The sequence below is a fragment of the Pan troglodytes genome, chromosome 3 (assembly GCF_028858775.2).
Source record: "Pan troglodytes isolate AG18354 chromosome 3, NHGRI_mPanTro3-v2.0_pri, whole genome shotgun sequence".
In the NCBI taxonomy this organism is placed as follows: Eukaryota; Metazoa; Chordata; class Mammalia; order Primates; family Hominidae; genus Pan; species Pan troglodytes.
Genome location: NC_072401.2, coordinates 76,590,562 through 76,610,728, shown reverse-complemented (window position 1 = coordinate 76,610,728; position 20,167 = coordinate 76,590,562). Strand labels below are relative to the sequence as shown.

At 37.2% G+C, this 20,167-nt stretch overlaps 1 protein-coding gene and 1 non-coding gene across 3 annotated transcripts in view; both read right to left on the bottom strand.

Annotated features, from left to right (window-relative positions):
• The window catches only part of SCFD2 (sec1 family domain containing 2), a 503,171-nt gene that overhangs the window by 388,439 nt on the left and 94,565 nt on the right, over positions 1-20,167 (bottom strand). For both annotated transcript variants that reach the window (XM_001148032.6, XM_063809641.1), the window contains exon 4: positions 8,418-8,593. In XM_001148032.6, the coding sequence (XP_001148032.2) occupies positions 8,418-8,593 (176 nt within the window). The remainder of the gene's footprint in view (positions 1-8,417; positions 8,594-20,167) is intronic.
• Positions 25-131, bottom strand: LOC112209176 (U6 spliceosomal RNA). The gene has a single exon (XR_002943823.1). It is a non-coding gene; the product is annotated as a U6 spliceosomal RNA (small nuclear RNA).

Here is a 20,167-nt window from a genome sequence, read left to right as displayed (position 1 = left end):
ATTTTTACTTTTATTCTAGATTTTAAAAATGTGAAATGCTTCACGAATTTGCATGTCATCTTTGTGCAGGGGCCATGCTAATCTTTTCTGTATCATTCCAATTTTAGTATATGTGCTGCCAAAGAGAGCACCTAATGCACAATTTAAAGGGTCATTTATTTGCTGTGTAATTTTGACAAAAAGGTCAGTTGTTTCATTCTCTTTGAAGTTCAAGCACTAGTTATTGTTATAACTATAACAATTATATTGTTATAGTTTTATAATAAGTGGTATAAACATGCCTATAAAATAATTGTTTTCTTTTGCCTTTTATTTATTTATTTATTTATTTATTTATTTATTTATTTGAGACAGGGTCACCCAGGCTGGAATGCAGTGATGCAATTACGGCTCACTGCAGCTTTGACCTCCTGGGCTCAAGTGATCCTCCTGCCTCAGCCTCCTGAGTAGCTGGGACCACAGGCATGCACCACCACATCCAGCTAATTTTTTTTTTTCATTTTTAGTACGGACAAAGTCTCACTATGTTGCCCAGACTGGTCTTGAACTCCTGGCTTCAAGTGATCCTCCTGCCTCAGGATTGCAGGTGTGAGCCACCAGGCCTGGCCAATAAATTTTTAATGGGGAAAAAAAGCTTTTTTCTTGTGATGACTAGCATAAAAACATCAGCCATCCATTGCAGAAAAAGTGGGCTTTAAATCAAGGTTTAAAGAGAAATACTGTCTAACATTATCAAACAGTAAATATAAAAAGATAGTAACATTTTTCTAAGTGACAAACTCATTCTTCCTTAATAAATTTTAATTTAGGAAACCAAAATCCAGGTGAGAATATATTAAAGGCATTACTCACATAAAATAAGACAGCATTTGTAATATTTTTGACCCAGCTGAAAGAATAAATAATAATGACTATTTATTGAGGATTTACTGTACTTAGTTATGTATTAATACACATATAGTCTCACTCAATCCTGACAATAACACTATGAGGTAGATAATTTATTCTTAGCTATGTATTATGTGTATTAATACATGACACATAAATATGTGTATTAATACACATGTAATCTCACTCAATCCTGACAATAACACTATGAGGTAGATACTTTATTTCTCTTTAGATGAGGAAACTAAGCCAAACTCTCTTGCTATACTACAAGAAAGGAATTCTTCATACTTTACACCATTTCACCAAATTAAATGAATTTGTACTTTAATTAAAAGGCAAAGCTACTTTGTGAAAACACTCACTAATTGAATCATAAACATATCCACGATCAGTTTAAACTTGTTCTTTTCTACACTTTAAATTTGAAGCAAAATCAGAATTATTTTATAACTAGCACAGATGTATTCAATGCCTAAAACACTGACAGTGATATTGGACCTTGGAGATAAGAGAGAGAAAAAAGGAGTCATGAAGATGCTTTATCTCCTTCGGCTTTTCAAATTGTACTCACTGCTAACAAATATTAGATTTTCCCCAAGAATACTCAAAAAGGTTTCTCTTTTAAGCATATAATATTATCTTTAGAAATTAAGTGTATAAATCTATTGTTTCTAGGAGTGTAAGTCCAACACAAATCTTACAAATAGTCCTCAGGTCTCTTGCTGGCTAGTTGTTAGATCACCAAAACCATTGTAAGCAGAAGAAATGCAGTAACCTATTTTTAATTGTAGATTTCTAAGACCGATTTCTTTTTTTTAGCTAAGGTTGTCTATAACATTACTTAGGCCATAAAGTAAACATTGAGGTTTCGGTGATGGAGGCCTGGTAGAAAGTGGTGGAAATGAGTCTCCCAAGACATAAACAATTCTCAACATTAGCTGAAATTTCTTGGTGGCTCTAAAGCCCTTGGGGAAAAACGAAAGGTTGTCCTCATGCTCAAAATAAACACAAATGCCCTACTTTCAAACCAAAGCCTGTAAAAGGGGCAGCTGCCCATATATTATGACTTGTTAAACTAATGGATGAGTATATACTATGTAAAGTAAGCATGTCCATAAACAAAGAGCATTCCGATGATCAGTTTATACATTCGCCTATGCTAAAACCCTAACTTGTAAGGACCCAGAAGTGACTGAGAACACAGTACTGGTCAGGGTGATATGCAATTATGATAAAAGTAGGATTTTAGTATTTTAAATGTTTACTTCTTTTCCCCAATCTTATTTATTTATTTAAGAGATTGGGCGGAGGCAAAGGGGTCTCTCTGTGTTGCCAGGCTGGAGCGCAGTGGCTATTCACAGGCCACTGCAGCCTCAAACTCCTGACTTCGAGTAATCCTCCTATTTCAGCCTCCTGAGTAGCTGAAACTACAGATGTGTATCACCATGCCTGGGGTTCCTCAGTCTTTCAATTCTTTCTTCAGTTGTTGAAAGAACCACACCAATTACCATGATCACATCTAATAGTCTAAGAGTCGAATATGGAACAAAAGATTCCAAAAATTAATTACAAATAAAAAATGGCTTAGAATTAATATGTCAGATTTCTTCAGAAAACTTTAGTAAGCTTATCTAGAAAGATTATCATTCTCAGGAGAAAATCTCTGTATAGTCTTGTTTTGAACCAATTTTATAAGATTTTGGAGTGGGGCTCACTTTAGAGGACATGTGATGTAGACAGCAGCAGGGTGAAGAGATAGTCCATACGGTAGGGCAGGGGGAATGAAGGAGGGCACAATAGTGGCTTAGGGCAGGTTGTCAGAGCCCACGAGTATGAAGAGGGTGTCCACAGGGGAGACAATGGCAGTCCAGAGCATGGTGTCAGAGCCAGAACCGGGTGAGGAGGGCATTTGTGCATGGGGGTGGGACAGTCTCGCAGGGGTTGTTGGAACCCAAGGGGATGGAAAGGGCATCCACGTGGAAGGTGGTGGAAGTGAGGATCCAGGGCAGGGGATCACAACCTGAGCAAGATAAGGATGGTGTCCATACGACTACCAGGACCCAAGTGGGGTGAAGAGGACATCTCAAAGGGATGGGGAGACTAGAGGAGAGGGGAGAATGAAGCAGCAGCCCTGCATGGGTTGTCAGAACCAAAGCAGGTGACAAAAGGTATCCAGGTGGAGGTTGAGTGACAACAACATCCCAGGATGCGGTGTAGGACTCTGAGCGGGGTGGTGAGGGCACCTAAGAAGGCAGTAGCAATGGTAGCGACTCGGCATAAAGTGTCAGAGCCTGCAGAATGAGGAGGGTATCTGTGCTATAGGAGCCACAGTGTGGGCTTGGTGTGGGGTGCTGGAGCCCGAGAGGCATGAGGAGGGCCTCTATGAAGAAGGCAGAGGCAGGGGCAGCACAGGGTGAGATGTCAGAGCTCAACTGAGGTAGAAGAGCATCCCTATGGGGAGGTTTCCACAAGGGTGCCTCTGTATGAAGTGAGAGAGAACATCCGTGTGGGCTTGGCCATGGCCTGGAGCAGGAAGGGAGAGCCCAGGTGAGGTGAGGAGGCATCCACACCACGGGGAAGCAACTCTAATGGAAGATTAGTTACACACAGTGGGGATGATAAAGTAATTAAATATGTCAAGGATAATGGGAGACAAGTTCCTCACTGTCAGAGAAGGGAGGTGCAATTATGGAAAGGGGGAAAACTGGAATGAACCCTGTGCTGTTAGACTAGAGCTATGATATTAGACCAAGTGCAGTGGCTCATGCCTGTAATCCCAACATTTTGGTAGGCCAAGGCGGGAGGATCACTTGAGTCCAGGAGTTTGAGACCAGCCTGGGCAATACAGAAAGATCCTATTTCTACCAAAAATAAAAAATAAAAATGAGCCAGGAGTGCTGGTGCATTCCTGTAGTCCCAGCTACTCAGGAGTCTGAGGTGGGAGGATCACTTGAGCCCGGGATGTCGAGGCTACACTAAGTGGTGATCATGCCACTGCACTCAATCTGGGTGATAGAGTGAGACCCTGTCTCAAAAAAATTTAAAAAAGAACTATGAAAGTAATATGAGCTCATAGTTTTTAATGAAGACAGAGATAAAGACAGTGATAGAGATAGAAATATGTTTTAAAATGGTATAATTGGTAAATTCACAATCATTGTGAGTAATTTAAAATCACCTCTGACAGAAGATAAATCAAAGCGATAAAGAATTGAAGAAATTATAGTTTTGAATCACTTACTATTACTTATATTATTATAATTATAAATATCAACAACAAAGCAATAGGTCCAGGTTATTTTTTGGAGTGTTTTACTTTTAAGCAACTGATAATTCCTTTTTTAAACAAATAGAGAATAGAAAAAGTAAAACCCTAACTGACTTTACTAAACTATTATAATATAATCTTTTTTGGAAAACCAGACCATGGCAGAACAATAAAGAAAAAATACAGGCCCGGTGCAGTGGCTCATGCCTGTAATCCCAACACTGGGAGGCCAAGGCAGGCAGATCACTTGAGATCAGAAGTTCGAGACCAGCATGGCCAACATGGCGAAATCCTATCTCTACAAAAAAATACAAAACTTAGCTGGGCGTGGTGGTGCACACCCGTAATTCCAGCTATTCGGGAGGCTGACATGGGAAAATCACTTGAACCCAGGAGGTGGAGGTTGCAGTGAACTGAGATCATGCCACTGCACTCCAACCTGGGTGACAGAGCAAGACCTGTCTCAAAAAAAGAAAGAAAAAATCCTAATTTCACCTGTGAGCATGAATGCAAATTTCTATGGAAAATATTAGTAAACTAAATCCAGCGATTTGTATGTGTGTGTGTGCATATGTTTACATGTGTATGAGTATATGTGTGTGTGGGAACAAGTTGAATTTGTCCCAGGAATGCAATGAAGATTATTTAGCATTAAAAAAGTTATAAACCCAATTCACCACATTAACAGATTAAGGGAGAAAAACTCATCATTTTAAAAAATAATAATCTGCATTAAACAAAATGCAACACTAATGCATCACTAAAAAAAAAAAATACAGCAAACTAGGATTAGGAAGAAACTTCCTTAGTCTGATTAAAAACAAAACAAAACCTCAGCAAACATAATACTTAAAGGCAACATTTGGGAACATTTTCCTTCAAGTCAGGAATAAGATGAAGATGCCTGTTAGCATGACTCTTACTGAAAAAGGGCAAGTATGCCTGGTCAATGCACTATGAAAGACACTTGGTATCAAGTGTGGAAATGAAGAAACAAAACTGACTTTATTCACAGATAATATTCTTGCCCACACAGAAGGCCCAGGACAATCAATGAATAACAACCAGAAATAAGAAAACAAATATCATTACAAAATGCAAGGTGTTGGATCCATGATCACTATTCACGAGTCAAGATATTCCTACATGCCAACAATAAACACCTGGAAAACTGAATTTTAAAAACTGAATTCATAATGGCATTAAAATCCTTAAAATACCCATGAGTAAAAGCATAAAACTGAACATATGGATTTAAAAACACTGATGGATAAACTGACAACTAGAACAAACTAAAAACTGGGGGAAAAAAACACTTTTATTTGGGATCTTAGTATATTACATATTAACGGGAAAAAGATGAGTGTATTTTGGCTCCAAATAACAGAAAATCAACCACCATAAACAACAAAAATTATCATCTCACAAAACAAGATATTTTGAGGTAAGGCTCATAAGCCATCATTAAGGATTCAGAAAGTTTTTTTTTCTTTTTGCCTTGATAGAAAAAATACATAATGAAGAAATAAGCTCCTTTTTCTGCCTCTTGATATATGTTTGTGACACTTTAGACATTCTGGGATAATGAAGGCAGCTCACTGACATCCTGAAGAGGACACAGCCTTGAGCCTTACCTGCTTCAATATTTTTGGCAATGTCTGGTAAACTAACAATATATAACAGGAGACATATTCCAGGGTATTCACTGCATAATTTTTCCTAATCTCACATACATACACGCATACAACACACACACATGCACACACACACACAGCACAAATGCAACAGCCTAACTAAACATCAGTATAGATTGCATAAATAAATTGTATATTTATGATGTGGTTTAAAGGAATGAGCTAGACCTACATACATCACTTTATTTATTTATTTATTTATTTATTTATTTATTTTTGAGATGGAGTCTCCCTCTGTCACCCAGGCTGAAGTGCAGTGGCACAATCTCAGCTCACTGCAACCTCTGCCTCCCAGGTTCAGGAAATTCTCCTGCCTCAGCCTCCCGAGTAGCTGGGACTACAGAGGACCGCCACCACACCCAGCTAATTTTTGTATTTTCAGTAGAGACAAGATTTTGCCATGTTGGCCAGGCTGGTCTCCAACTCCTAACCTCAAGTGATCCGCCCACCTCGGCCTCCCAAAGTGCTGGGATTACAAGTGTGAGCCACTGCACCCAGCCCATCACTTTGGATTATCTTAAAAATAGAACCTTGAGACTTCATGTCTAAAACACCAAACGCAATGGCAACAAAAGCCAAAATTGACAAATGGGATCTCATTAAACTAAAGAGCTTCTGCACAGCAAAAGAAACTACCATCAGAGTGAACAGGCAACCTACAGAATGGGAGAAAATTTTTGCAATCTACTCATCTGACAAATGGCTAATATCCAGAATCTACAATGAACTCAAACACATTTACAAGAAAAAAACAAACAACCTCATCAAAAAGTGGGCAAAGGATATGAACAGACACTTCTCAAAAGAAGACATTTATGCAGCCAAAAGACACATGAAAAAATGGTCATCATCACTGGCCATCGGAGAAATGCAAATCAAAACCACAATGAGATACCATCTCACACCAGTTAGAATGGTGATCATTAAAAAGTCAGGAAACAACAGGTGCTGGAAAGGATGTGGAGAAATAGGAACACTTTTACACTGTTGGCACTGTAAACTAGTTCAACCATTGTGGAAGTCGGTGTGGCGATTCCTCAGGGATCTAGAACTAGAAATACCATTTGACCCAGCCATCCCATTACTGGGTATATACCCAAAGGATTAGAAATCATGCTGCTATAAAGACACATGCACACGTATGTTTATTGCAGCACTATTCACAATAGCAAAGACTTGGAACCAACCCACATGTCCAACAATGATAGACTGGATTAAGAAAATGTGGCACATACACACCATGGAATACTATGCAGCCATAAAAAAGGATGAGCTCGTGTCCTTTGTAAGGACATGGATGAATCTGGAAACCATCATTCTCAGCAAACTATCGCAAGGACAAAAAACCAAACACCGCATGTTCTCACTCATAGGTGGGAATTGAAAAATGAGAATACATGGACACAGGAAGGGGAACATCACATACCAGGGCCTGTTGTGGGGTGGGGGGAAGGGGAGACGGATAGCATTAGGAGATATACCTAATGTTAAATGATGTGAGTTAATGGGTGCAGCACATCAACGTGGCACATGTATACATATGTAACTAACCTGCACATTGTGCACATGTACCCTAAAACTTAAAGTATAATTTAAAAAAAATAGAACCTTGAGAGAAAAAAGCAAGCTATTTAGGGATATTTATAGTATAATATCACTTATGTAAAATTAAAACCCATAGCATAAATGCTCTATATTATTTATGAGAAAGCAAACATCTAATAAAAATATAAAAACAGTGAATTGAGCTTGTAATTATCTCTAGGGAAAGAAAAAGGAAAATCAGATTAGAGATGGTTATATAATATCAAAAATGCTTCAACTTTATCTCTAGTTTTATTTCTTTAATGAAAAAGGATCCATGATAAATATGAAAATAATGATAAATCATATTGAGTCTATGTGGAAAGTTTACAGATACTTGCCATTTTATGTACATTTATGCTTCACAATCCTCTGTCCTTTTTAAAGTACTGTATAATTTTTAAAAATACTTCATAATTTTAAAAAACACATACTACGTATTTTTTTAAAAGTTTCCCATGAAAATATTTCATCAGTCATGAAAAGTTCCTATCCCATGTATAAATATCTGTATCAACACTACAAATGGAGATCACTTCCTTCATTTTTTACTAAACGCCATTTTAAGACACATGCTATATGTTGCTTAAGGACTAGAAACTAGGTAATGTCAGAAGAAATGTAAATAGCGATAATATGTTACAGAAAAAGTAGCAAGGATCAAATAAAGATGCCATGAAGAGCAAGAAAGGTCCAAATGGCATAAAATTGAAAGAAGTGTCCAGAGGTTAGTCCAATGCTCAAAAAACATCCTTGGTATTAAATGAGAAGCCAAAGATGTTACTGTCAAAATTTTTTTTTAAACAGGTGTGAAAAAAAGTTTCTACTTGAATTTTAACTAGGCGGCACTTAGAGAATATGAAGCAGGGCACATGTCAACAATATGATTTATTACTAAGGCTATAATAAATGTCAAGGTTTTTCTCTGGAAGTCAAAACATTAATTATTAAGATCCCACGAGGTTCCCATAGCAACATACCTGAAGAAGGAGCCTTTCAAAAGCCAGAAAGTTGTCCCACTTGGCAGTCTGTGGGTGTTTCAACGTTTGAGCTGTGGCCAGTCCAAGCTGGAGGAGGCCACAATGATTCATTAGAGCTTTGAGGTTGTTCTTGAAGAGCTGAATATAGGACATGAGCTGTCCCGGTGTGACTCTCCCTGGAAACATAAGAATTTATCAGTGTACCCCCTTCTGGGAATAGTACAAATAATGAGAAGGATTCCATTAATAATACCACTGTCTTGTATTTGGGCAGAACTTCAGAGCTGACTGCAAGCTTTCCTAAGCTATTGTGATTCTTACAACTATATAGTGACAAGAGCAAAATTGGTCCTATTATTAATACCTGCATTTTGCAAGTAAGGAAACAGGGATGCTAATTAAGGGATCTGGCCAAGGTCATGTTGCCAGTAGAATTCATTTTATCATTATGTAATACTCTGTAAATAAGTTTTCAAATAAAGTCACACAAATAAATATTTGTTGAGCTCAACTTGGAGTACCTCTTTATGACATATGACATAGCAGTCTAAGAGGGAAAAAGATAAGATTTCTAATTGTGTGTGTATGTACATAAAAGAAGATGAGAAATAGGTTATTTCTCATCTAAAACTTTACCATTGATATCAGTGAGTTCATGACAATATTCGTGAGATAAAAGCAGTTACATGGAACAAAAATGTATCAAGAACTACAGTGCAAAACCACTGGAAGAGGAGGTATCAGAAGAAAGGGTTGGTGTGGGGAACAGCACATTTGCTACAATGGTCACCTACACTTAGAACAAGAAAGCCTACCTCATAAAAGCATAGAGACTATACAAACACTTGTACATCTATAAACACACAAACTGTTGAGGATTCACTCCTTCAGAGCCCCTAACTCCAAGTTTTGCCAATAGCTGTCTTTCCACCGAGTCTCCTCCCACTCTCCAGTCTGTAAAATTTCATTCCTGCCATTCCTCCATGCTATGCGCAAAGCTCTTGGACATCGGATTCTCCCCACCAGGCAAAAAGGCAATGGGGCCAAGCATAGATGTAAGCCAAGTAATTCATTCCTATATGTTTCACCCATGCCATGTTTGTGGGTTGTTCTTTGATACTGAAATCCAAGTTTATTTGCTTGTTATAAACTTGTTATAAACTGAAATCCAAGTTATTTTCTTGTTAAGTATTTGGCAATGAAACCACCTGCATTTATTTAGCAATTTACACATTGCTTACACAAACACACCCTTTACTGATTCTCATGGCAACTCCTTGAGGTAGCAAACGAGGCTTGTGCTGCATCTATTAGTCCTGCCTGACGTGCTAAGAAAGTAATGTCTCACCCAGTGCTAAAGGGCAGATATCACTTAATAAATGGTTTTTGCTAAAAGTAAAGACCTTGCCACATGAAACTCAAAAGCCTACAACATATCTTTCTATCTTTTCATTAATTTTTTTGAAGAGATAAAGAATGTTTAAGTTCTTCATTACCAGTTTATCAGGGTAAGCATTTAAAGAAAAAGAACAGTGGGAATAAGTAGGAGGGTGAGTCTCATGAGTTTCTTTGGTCCCTTGGTAAAGCATGGGTTTGTTCCTGATTCTCAAAGCAGCAAGCTAACAATCTGCTTGCTCAAGTACTCATAGAAAAAAACCTCATTAATACTTTGTTTCTTTATCAGGTTTATTAAGGTATTTTCTACATACAGTAAAATTCAGCCTTTTCTAGTGTACAGTTCTATGAATTTTGACAAATGGATATGGTTGGATAACCACTGTCACAGTCAAAATACAGAACATTCCCATCATTCCAAACAGCTCCCCTTCTTGGTAGTCCATTCACTTTCCCCAGTTCCAGCCCTGTTGGTTGATGAACCCTTATCTGTGTTTATCTGATTTCCATCTCACAGTTTTGTCTTTCTAGAGTGTCACATAAATGGAATCACATAGTATGTAGCCATTTTAGTCTGGCTTCTTTCACTGAACCATAATGTATCTGAGATTCATCCACGTTGCTGCTTGTATTAGTAGTTTGCTCTTTTTTCTTGCTGAGTGATATTTCATTGTGTGGATGTATCATAGTTTAGCCATTTATTTATCTATTCACTAGTTAATGAGTATTTGGATTGCTTTCAATTTTTTAGAAATTATGAATAAAGCCTTCACAAACATCTGTGTACAGGTCTTTGTGTGTGTGTGTGTGTGTGTGTGTATACATATGTTTCATTTTCCTTTAGGCAAATTTCTAGGAGCCGGTTTCTAGGTCAGATGTTAAGTATATGCTTACTTTTAATTTTTTTTTAATTCTTAAGCTTTATTTTATCACTCTTATCATACATATCAGAAAGCATATCAACAGTGCATCTTATGTTAAGTTTACAACAAAATTGAACAATGTAATTGTGTTTGATGAAAAAGTTTTATAGGAAAAAAGCGTACAATACAGTCCATTGAAATGCAGGGTTCATGCTTTTTAGGTACATTAAAAAGTGGAAAATAAAAGACCTCTGCTACTCAGCAACATAAAACAAGTTTAAAAGACTTGAGTGGAAATCAGATACTTAGGGGTTTGTGGTTTACTTCTTGGTACTGACCCACATATACATTTATAGTTTCATTTAGTTATTTTTTTTTTATTTTTATTTTAGGTTCAGAGGTACATGTACTGGTTTGTTATATAGGTAAACTCGTGTCATGGGGATTTGTGGTACAGAATGTTTTGTCACCGAGGTACTATGCCTAGTACCCAATAGTTATTTTTTCTGATCCTCTCCTTCCTCCCACCCTCCACCCTCAAGTAAGCTCCAATATCAGCTGTTCCCCTCTTAGTGTCCATGTGTTCCCATCATTTAGCTCCCACTTATAAGTGAGAACATGCAGTATTTAGTTTAAGCACATGTTTAATTTTATAAGAAATTGGCAAACTGATTTCCAAAGTGGGCTGTACCACCAGCAACATATGAGAGTTTTAGTTGCCTTACAACTTCATCAACACTTGGTTTCGTCAGCTATTTTTATTTTAATGATTCTAACAGATGTGTAGCAGTATCTCATTGTGGTTTAAAATTTCATTTTCCTAATGACTAATGATGTTAACCACCTTTTCATGTGTGTCTTTTGCCATCCTATATCTGTTTTGGTGAAGTGTCTGGTCAAATCTTTTGCTCATTTTTTAATTAGGTTGTTTGTTTTCTTATTACTGAGTTGTGAGTGTCATTCACTTTTATTGATTCATTGATTCAACATATATTTCTGTAACAGGCACTATTCCTGTTTCTAGGAATAAACCTGTGAACAAATCCAGACAAAAACCCCTATGCTTGTAGCCAACAAATAAAGAAAACAACTCCTTGATGATCTCCTAATTAATTCAGCCTCTTACGTGTCATTCTCTCTAAAGGGATGGGGACCTTTTGTGCAAATGATTAACATTTTTAAGAAATGATATTCTCTGACACCTATTATATTAAATATGTAAGAACAAATTTTCACACAAAATGGTTTCAAAACTTAAGATTGCCATGAGCTCCATTTATTTATATAAACACTGTACTGCAGGTGATGGCAGTGTGGCTCCTAAACACATAGAACTTAGTCTATCAAGACAAACATTCATTTAATGATCATACAAATAATTACTTAATCATGATAGTGGTAAGTACTGCCAAAGAAAAATACAAAATGTCTTGAAGGTGTGAAAGGCTCTACATGATATGAAAACTGCCTACCTCTCCAACCCCATCTCCTCAACTGAAAGAAGAGGAATTAAATAGATTCAAAATATATACAATTCATTTCTTCTATAACTATGTTTTAGAGAGACTCCAGGAAACGGGAATCACCAGAGGAAGCCATCAGAGGATCTGCTCAGATTTCTATTGTAATAACCGTATGTTCATTTTAAAGATAAAAGTGTCTTTGATTAAAAAACAGTCCAGGCTCGGTCCGGTGGCTCACGCCTGTAATCGCAGCTCTTTGGGAGGCCGAGGCAGGGCAGATAACGAGGTCAGGAGATCGAGACCATCCTGGCTACACGGTGAAACCCCGTCCCTACTAAAAATACAAAAAAATTAGTTGGGCTTGGTGGTGGGCGCCTGTAGTCCCAGCTACTCGGGAGGCTGAGGCAGGAGAATGGCGTGAACCCGGGAGGCGGAGCTTGCAGTAAGCGGAGATCCAGCCACTGCACTCTAGCCCAGGGACAGAACGAGACTCCGTCTCAAAAACAACAACAACAACAACAAAAAACAGTCCTCGCCAGGCGCAGTGGCTCACGCCTGTAATCCCAGCACTTTTGGAGGCCGAGGTGGGTGGATCACTCGAGGTCCAGAGTTGGAGACCAGCCTGACCAACAAGGTGAAACCCTGTCTCTACTAAAAATTCAAAAATTAGCCGGGAGTGGTGGTGGGCACCTGTAGTTCCAGCTACTCAGGAGGCTGAGGCAGGAGAATCACTTGAACCCGGGAGGTGGAGGTTGCAGTAAGCCAAGATTGCACCACTGCATTCCAGCCTGGGAGGCAGAGCGAGACTCCATCTTAAAAAAAAAAAAAAGAAAAAAGAAAGAGAAAAATTAGCTGGGCATGGTAGTGCTCACCTATAGTCCCAGCTACTCAGGCAGCTGAGGCAGGAGAATCACTTGAACCTGGGAAGTGGCCGAGATCGTGCCACTGCACTCCAGCCTGGGCGACAGAGTGAGACTCCATCTCAAAAAAAAAAAAAAAAAAAAAAGTCAAATTTTTTATCCAATCAGCATTTCCTAGCTGAGACCCAGACTCAGCTACCATATTTATGTAACGTCACCTTCTCATATAAGGCATATGATCTAAAGGAACAAATGGGTATATCTCCTAACAGAAAATATCAACACCACACTACCTTGTGTTCCTTGCGGATTTAGTAGTTATTCACCTTCTCTACTCTGTTCTATTCCCCTTTGTATGTCGTTTTTTACACACTCATGCCAGTAATCCTTCGTTAGGTATAAATCACGACAGCAGATTTTTTTTTCCTAAAAATCCCTAAGAGGCTAACTGGAATTTAAGTTAAAAAGTAATTCACACAGATGCTCTAAAAAAAAAAAAAAAAAAGGCCAGTGACATTTTTAAAATTTTTAAATTTAACCATAACCTTACCAAAAACAAATGGAAATCAACTAATTGACCATCAAAAATGCTGCAGTAAGACTAACCACTGAAGTAAAATTTCTTAGTTTATATAAACTAAAACAGCAAGCAACTAGACAAGTGTTGAAAAAGTAATGGACAGAATATTTATTCATACTTCACCTTACAAAAACAAGCAAACAAACAAAACCCTTGACAGACAGATTTACATGGTTATTTAAAAATGTCAACCCACCAGGCTTTACAGCACATTTTAAAAGCCATAAAACAAAGATTATTTCATATTAAGACTGCATAAATATATAGCAACTTTTTAAAATTTGATTTTCAGTTAGGCTTTATTTTTCTTTCTTCTTATTTTTCTTTGTAGAGACAAGGTCTTGTTATGTTGCCCAGGTTGGTATCAAACTGCTGGCCTCAAGCAATCCTCCCACCTCCCAAAGTACTGGGATTACAGGTGTGAGCCACCATACCTGGCCCTTATTTCACTTTTAAGAAAGAGAAACAGGCTTCTGGTTTCAATTTAGCTAAGAGAAAAACACAAAACTTCATCAAACATCAATTCTATACATTTTCAAAACTGTTATTAAAATATAAATTTATCTCTTGGGTAAAAGGTTACAGATTTAGAAAACAAAAGGATTTAATATTATGTCAATATAGTTTGTGATTCTTATGATATTGAATTCAACTGAATTCCAATGCATTAAGAAGCTGTATTAGTCCATTCTCACACTGTTATATAAAGAAATACCCGAGACTGGACAATTTAAAAAGGAAAGAGGTTTAATGGCCTCACAGTTCTGCATGACTGAGGAGGGCTCAGGAAACTTACAATCATGGCAGAAGGGGAAGCAAACATGCCTATCTTCACAAGGTGGGAGGAGAGAGAAAAATGAGTAGCAAAGAGGCAACAGCCCCTTATAAAACCATCATGTCTTGTGAGAACTCACTATCACCAGTACAGCATCAGGGAAACTGCCCCCATGATACAATTACCTCCACCTGGTCTCTCCCTGGGGATTATGGGGATTACAATTCAACATGAGATTTGGGTGAGGACACAAAGCCTAACCACATCAGAAGCTATTCTTCCAATTACTGCATATACTTGACAAATTATAGCTTTCTCAATCTGTTTTCTGGCTGGTAAAATATACTTAAAATATTTACACATGTATAATTCTTTACTGGCACTTTTAAAGATTATTCTATCATAACCATTCTGTCAGATTTGATTTAATGGCAAAACTGTTATGATGGGAAAGAGCAACCATCATAAGAAATTTTACCTAGAGGCTAGGCACGGTGGCTCACGCCTGTAATCCCAGCACTTTGGGAGGCTGAGGCAGGCAGATCACTTGAGGCCAGGAGTTTGGGACAAGCCTGGCCAACATGGCGAAACCCCATCTCTACTGAAAGTACAAAAATTAGCCAGGCTGTAATCCTAGCTACTCAGGAGGCTGAGACACAAGAATTACCTGAGCCCAGGAGACAGAGGTTGCAGTGAGCTGAGATTGCCCCATTGCACTCCAGCCTGGGTGACAGAGGGAAACTCTGTCTGAAAAAAAAAAAAAAGAAAGAAAGCAATTTTGTCTAGAATGGCATATTTAGCAAATAAAAAATTGTAAAACCCTTGATATAAGAAACAGTCATATCGTCATTGCATGTTTTTTATTCATTCAATTCTGCAAAGATGAATGAAAATCCAGTGTGTAGAATTTGAATAAACAGATGTATATGTTTTAAGACTTGCATTCTTAGAAATCTAATGTCAGCATTTCATTTTTCTCCTTTTCAATGATTTTCTAATATAATAAAGGCAATGTATATTAGAATATTTAAATATAATATATTCTGCTAAAACTCTGGTTTATTAGTTCATACACAACTGGCAAACAGGAATTATGTCAATATTATTCAAAAGTCACATCTGTTTTTTTGAGATTTTTTCCCCATTATTTTAACATTTTGTGCTATCAAAGACAGCAGCTAAACACAAAGTAAATGAGCACAACTGAACACATCAAGCTACAAGAGGAATTGAGTACCCTATGAAGCATCCATTCATCCTTGCTTTTCCTCTTGGCTCTGCAGCCGTGCGCCCTGTTTTGGAAGTGCTTCCTGTTTGATTCGACCTGATCTCCATTGCATTTTGCTTTTGACTTCCTAACTAAACAACCTCAACTCCTCTTATACCTTCCAACAAGCTACTGTAAACTCTTTTGCTCACAGAAAGTTCTATATATGCTGTAACATTGATTTATAGAAATTTAGCCTGCCTTTTTAACTGTGCTAATATTTTTATCAAGAGTTTTAATGTTTTTGTAAGTGCTCCAATTACAAGGTTGCATAGATTTTTGAATGGGCTCCTGCTGATACCATGAGCCCTGACTCCTAGTATGTGATGCAAAACCCAAGTTTTTCAGAAATGCATATATATCATAGAAAAAATACCCATAACTGATATATAGACAGGGGTGGCAATTTTACTAAGATTAAACTATTGGTTAGTAGACAGCACCATGAAAGAAATCCTCAAATGTTAATTCAACAGTTGACACAAGAGAAACAGAATCTTGAGTATGCCAGATGGCTTATGAGTTTCATAAATAATGTGCAAAAGACTCAAGAGGCTACCCTGAGCACATGTGTTTATATTGGCTCCTCAGGAGATGCATCAGAATGATAAAAAGTAATAAAAAGGGATAGAAATGCACTCAGGAAGATCACCGAAATAGTCTATAAGCAAACAAAAGATTGCAACACCTTTTCCCCTCACCTGTTGGTTATCTCTGGAACTTGCATTATATATTTTAGCTTTCTTTTTTGTTCTGCAGCTAAGCAATATCTTATAGCTGTCCATGTTCTTAGTAGAGGATATTAAGTCCCTTGTCCTTCTCTTTATTTCTTCTTTCCCTCTTTCATCTTTTAAATCATCAGTATTTGTATTTTTACCTAGTCAAGATTGATAGCATTTCTATTTTATTCCATAACCATAGTAAATTATGGTATTACTAAACTATTATGTGCTTTTTCTGTAGTTTGATTCTAAAAGTTCAAAATCAGTAAATAGCGTTTACAACATCATAAACTGTATAACAATTCTATTCTCCTGTACTTTGAAGATTCACAGTGATTGTGTCTAATTTAGAGCTTTTTCAAACTTCTATTGTAGGTTCAGGGGTAGAGGTGCAGGTTTGTTATGAGGTTAATTCTTTCTACTTGCTTCTCAGTAAGCCTATTTAATTTGAATACAGTTTTCTTCTGTCTTTTGGGAAAGTTTCACATTCTTTCATGCTAATTGCTCTCTGTCTTTTGAAACTACTAATAGTTCATGGGCCTTCTAGATTGCTTCTGTATGTTTGCCTTTTCTCTGATCTTCTACACTTCTTTCTATATTCTCTCTCCTTTGTTCCTACATTTTAGGAGATTTTCTTAATTTATCTTTAAACTATTGTCTGAAGTTTTTGGCTATTTTATTTTTATAATGATATCTTTAATATCCGAGGGCCCTTTTTAAAACAGCTTTATTGAGATAGAACTTACATACTATAAAATTCCCCCCTTAAAGTATACAATTCAGTGGTTTTTGGTATATTCACAGAGTTGTACAACCATCAGTGTGGTATAATTTCAAAACATTTTTATTAGCCTAAAAAGAAACCCCATACCCAAATAAAAAAGATTTTATGTATCTATACATAATAGAATTTCAGCTGAACAAAATTTCCAGCTAAAAGACGTAACTGTACTTAGCTATACCAGGAAATAAAAAAAACAACAGAAATGATAATATTCAAGTAAATTCAGCAATAATTGAACTCTGTTTTTTAATATAGTAAAACTATCATCATGTGTGGTTTTTTAAATTTAATGAAGTATAAATTTCTAGACAGTGAAAGAGCGATGGATGAGTACTAATTTATGCAGGAAAGCAAACAATACAAATCAACTCCCACCTCGATAAGAGGCTTTTCTTGGAATATGTGAAAAGGCTCTGAGCACAGAAGGAGCTACCTGCCCATGAGCAACTCCAGCCTCAGAAGCCTCAGGGATAATAGAGGTGGATAGTGAGGAGTATAACCTACATAAAGCACATGAATCTTAAATATACAGTTCAAATAATTTTTACGTATGTATATATCCATGTACTCACCAACCAGAGCAAGGTATAAAACATGTCAAGCACTTTAGAAGACTCCCTTGTATACTTACCCAGTCGATAGTCTCCTCCTAAAGGTAAACACAACAGACCATTTTTTGTCTAGTTTTAAACTTAATATAAATGGAATCCTACATATGCATTTTTTCTTGTCTGGCTTCTTTTGTTCCAAAATCTCATTTTTTGTTGTTTCTGTGTTTTACTGCTCTATATTACCATAACAGTTTCTTTATCAATTCTACTGTTAAAACATATTTAGGTTTTATCGGCTGGGGCCATCATAAATACTGATGCTATGAACATTCTAAGACATGCCTTTCAGTGGACATAATCATTTGCTTCTATTGGATATATACACAGGTTTGGAACTATTGGATGGGTGAGTACTAGTTTTACTTGATACTGTCAGTTTTCCATGGTTGTACCAATATCCTCACACATTTTACATTTGTTTTTTGTTTTCTGTTTTTATGGTAGAGTCTCAGTGTGTAACCCAGGCTGGAGTGCAATGGTGTAATCTCAGCTCACTGCAACCTCTGCCTCCCAGGTTCAAGTGATTCTCATGGCTCAGCCTCCCAAGAAGCTGGGATTACAGGCGCCCACCACCACACCTGGCTAATTTTTGTATTTTTTTTCTTTTAGTAGAGACAGGGTTTCACCATGTTGTCCAGTTACATTTGCTTTACCGTAACTTAACATAATTTTAAAATATGCATGTAGGCCAGGCACAGTGTCTCACGCGTGTAATCCCAGCACTTTGGGAGGCCGGGCGGATCACAAGGTCAGGAGATCGAGACCATCCTGGTTAACACAGTGAAACCCCCGTCTCTACTAAAAATACAAAAAAATTAGCCAGGCGTGGTGGCGGGCGCCTGTAGTCCCAGCTACTCGGGAGGCTGAGGCAGGAGAATGGCATGAACCTGGGAGGTGGAGCTTGCAGTGAGCCGAGATCATGCCACTGTACTCCAGCCTGGGCGACAGAGCAAGACTCCATCTCAAAAAAAAAAAAAAATGCATGTAATGAAGCATTACATGCATAATGTAATGTATGATTGATAAGTTTCTTTCATGGTATTTTATGCTGGGTAGCCAAAAGTCTAATGAGTAAAAAAAAAAAAATCAACAGAAACCACATTGCCACATTACCATACTATTAATATGCACTTTCATTTTTCTTATTGTTTGTTTATTTGTTTATCTACTTACTTTCTTACCTTATTATATAGAAAAAAGTTGGAAAGGCAAGACAACAATTTAAGAAAAAAGGTTACTTTGAAGAACAGGATGGTGGGGTCAGGGAAGAGAGGAAGTCTACATTCATTTTTTTATTTTATATATGTTGTCATTTGAATTTTCCATAAGCTTGTGCTAGTATCACTTTTGAAATATTGTCTAGGTTCTGACATAAAATAATATGTCTCATGTAGAATGGACAGATGTGTATTTTTCTCTGGGAAACTTGACTTTATTACTATCACTATTTGTACAATGCGTTCAACAGATAAATAAATAGAAGAGAAATAATAACTGCCTACTTCTTACCTCAATGGGGTTTAAACGAGAGAGAAATATGGTTAACATGCATATTTAAGTCAGCCATAAGAAAAAAATATCCTGCTCATAAAGACTATTAGATACTGAAACAATTTATTAAAGGGGGAAGTGGGATGAAATTATACATCTCCCACAGGGATTTGGAGGACTATATATACAGCCAACCATATAGTGAAAGTTGGATAAAGCCCAGCTGGGAATTGATGTCCATTTTTATAGCACCATAAATACTGAAGGTTTTCTGGGACATCCTTTAAGTAGTATAGGTTTCTGGTTACACAATTTTTTTTAGCTCTACAGCATTACAAAGGTAGAATAAGAAACTAATGTGAAAAGAGCACTTTAATTACATGAATCAATTCAAATGGGTTTAAAATTCAGAAATCTGCTGAAAGATCTATTTCAAGGCTACCATGGAATAAGGTGTAACTGCTGCAGGATCCGGAGTCACGAACAGAAAATAAACAGCTCTCTCCGAAGTTATACAAAACAGTGAAACATAAAACCATCAGAAACATTTATAGTTTAGCTTTCTTTGGAAATGCAGCCTTCTTGAGGCTAACTTAAACACTACCTCAACATTTATAAACTCAGCAGATAACATGGCAGATAATACGTAGATTACCTCTGTTATCCAGGGGCAAATTACCAGGCTGCCAGGGAAACCATTTTCTTGGTGGATCCACTCTGACTTGGAAAGGAATTTCTGCTCTTAAGGGTGCCTCTAAATAAATTCCCACCTACAGTCATGGGCCTTCTCCCCATATCATTCTCTCAGGATTTAAAAACTGCTAGCCATATTATCATGTTGAGGATCCCTTATATTGAGAAAATTTAAGAAGACTGATAAGAAAGATGGCTGACTAGAGTTGCCTCATGTTCATCTCCCCAACAAAAAAGAACCAAAAC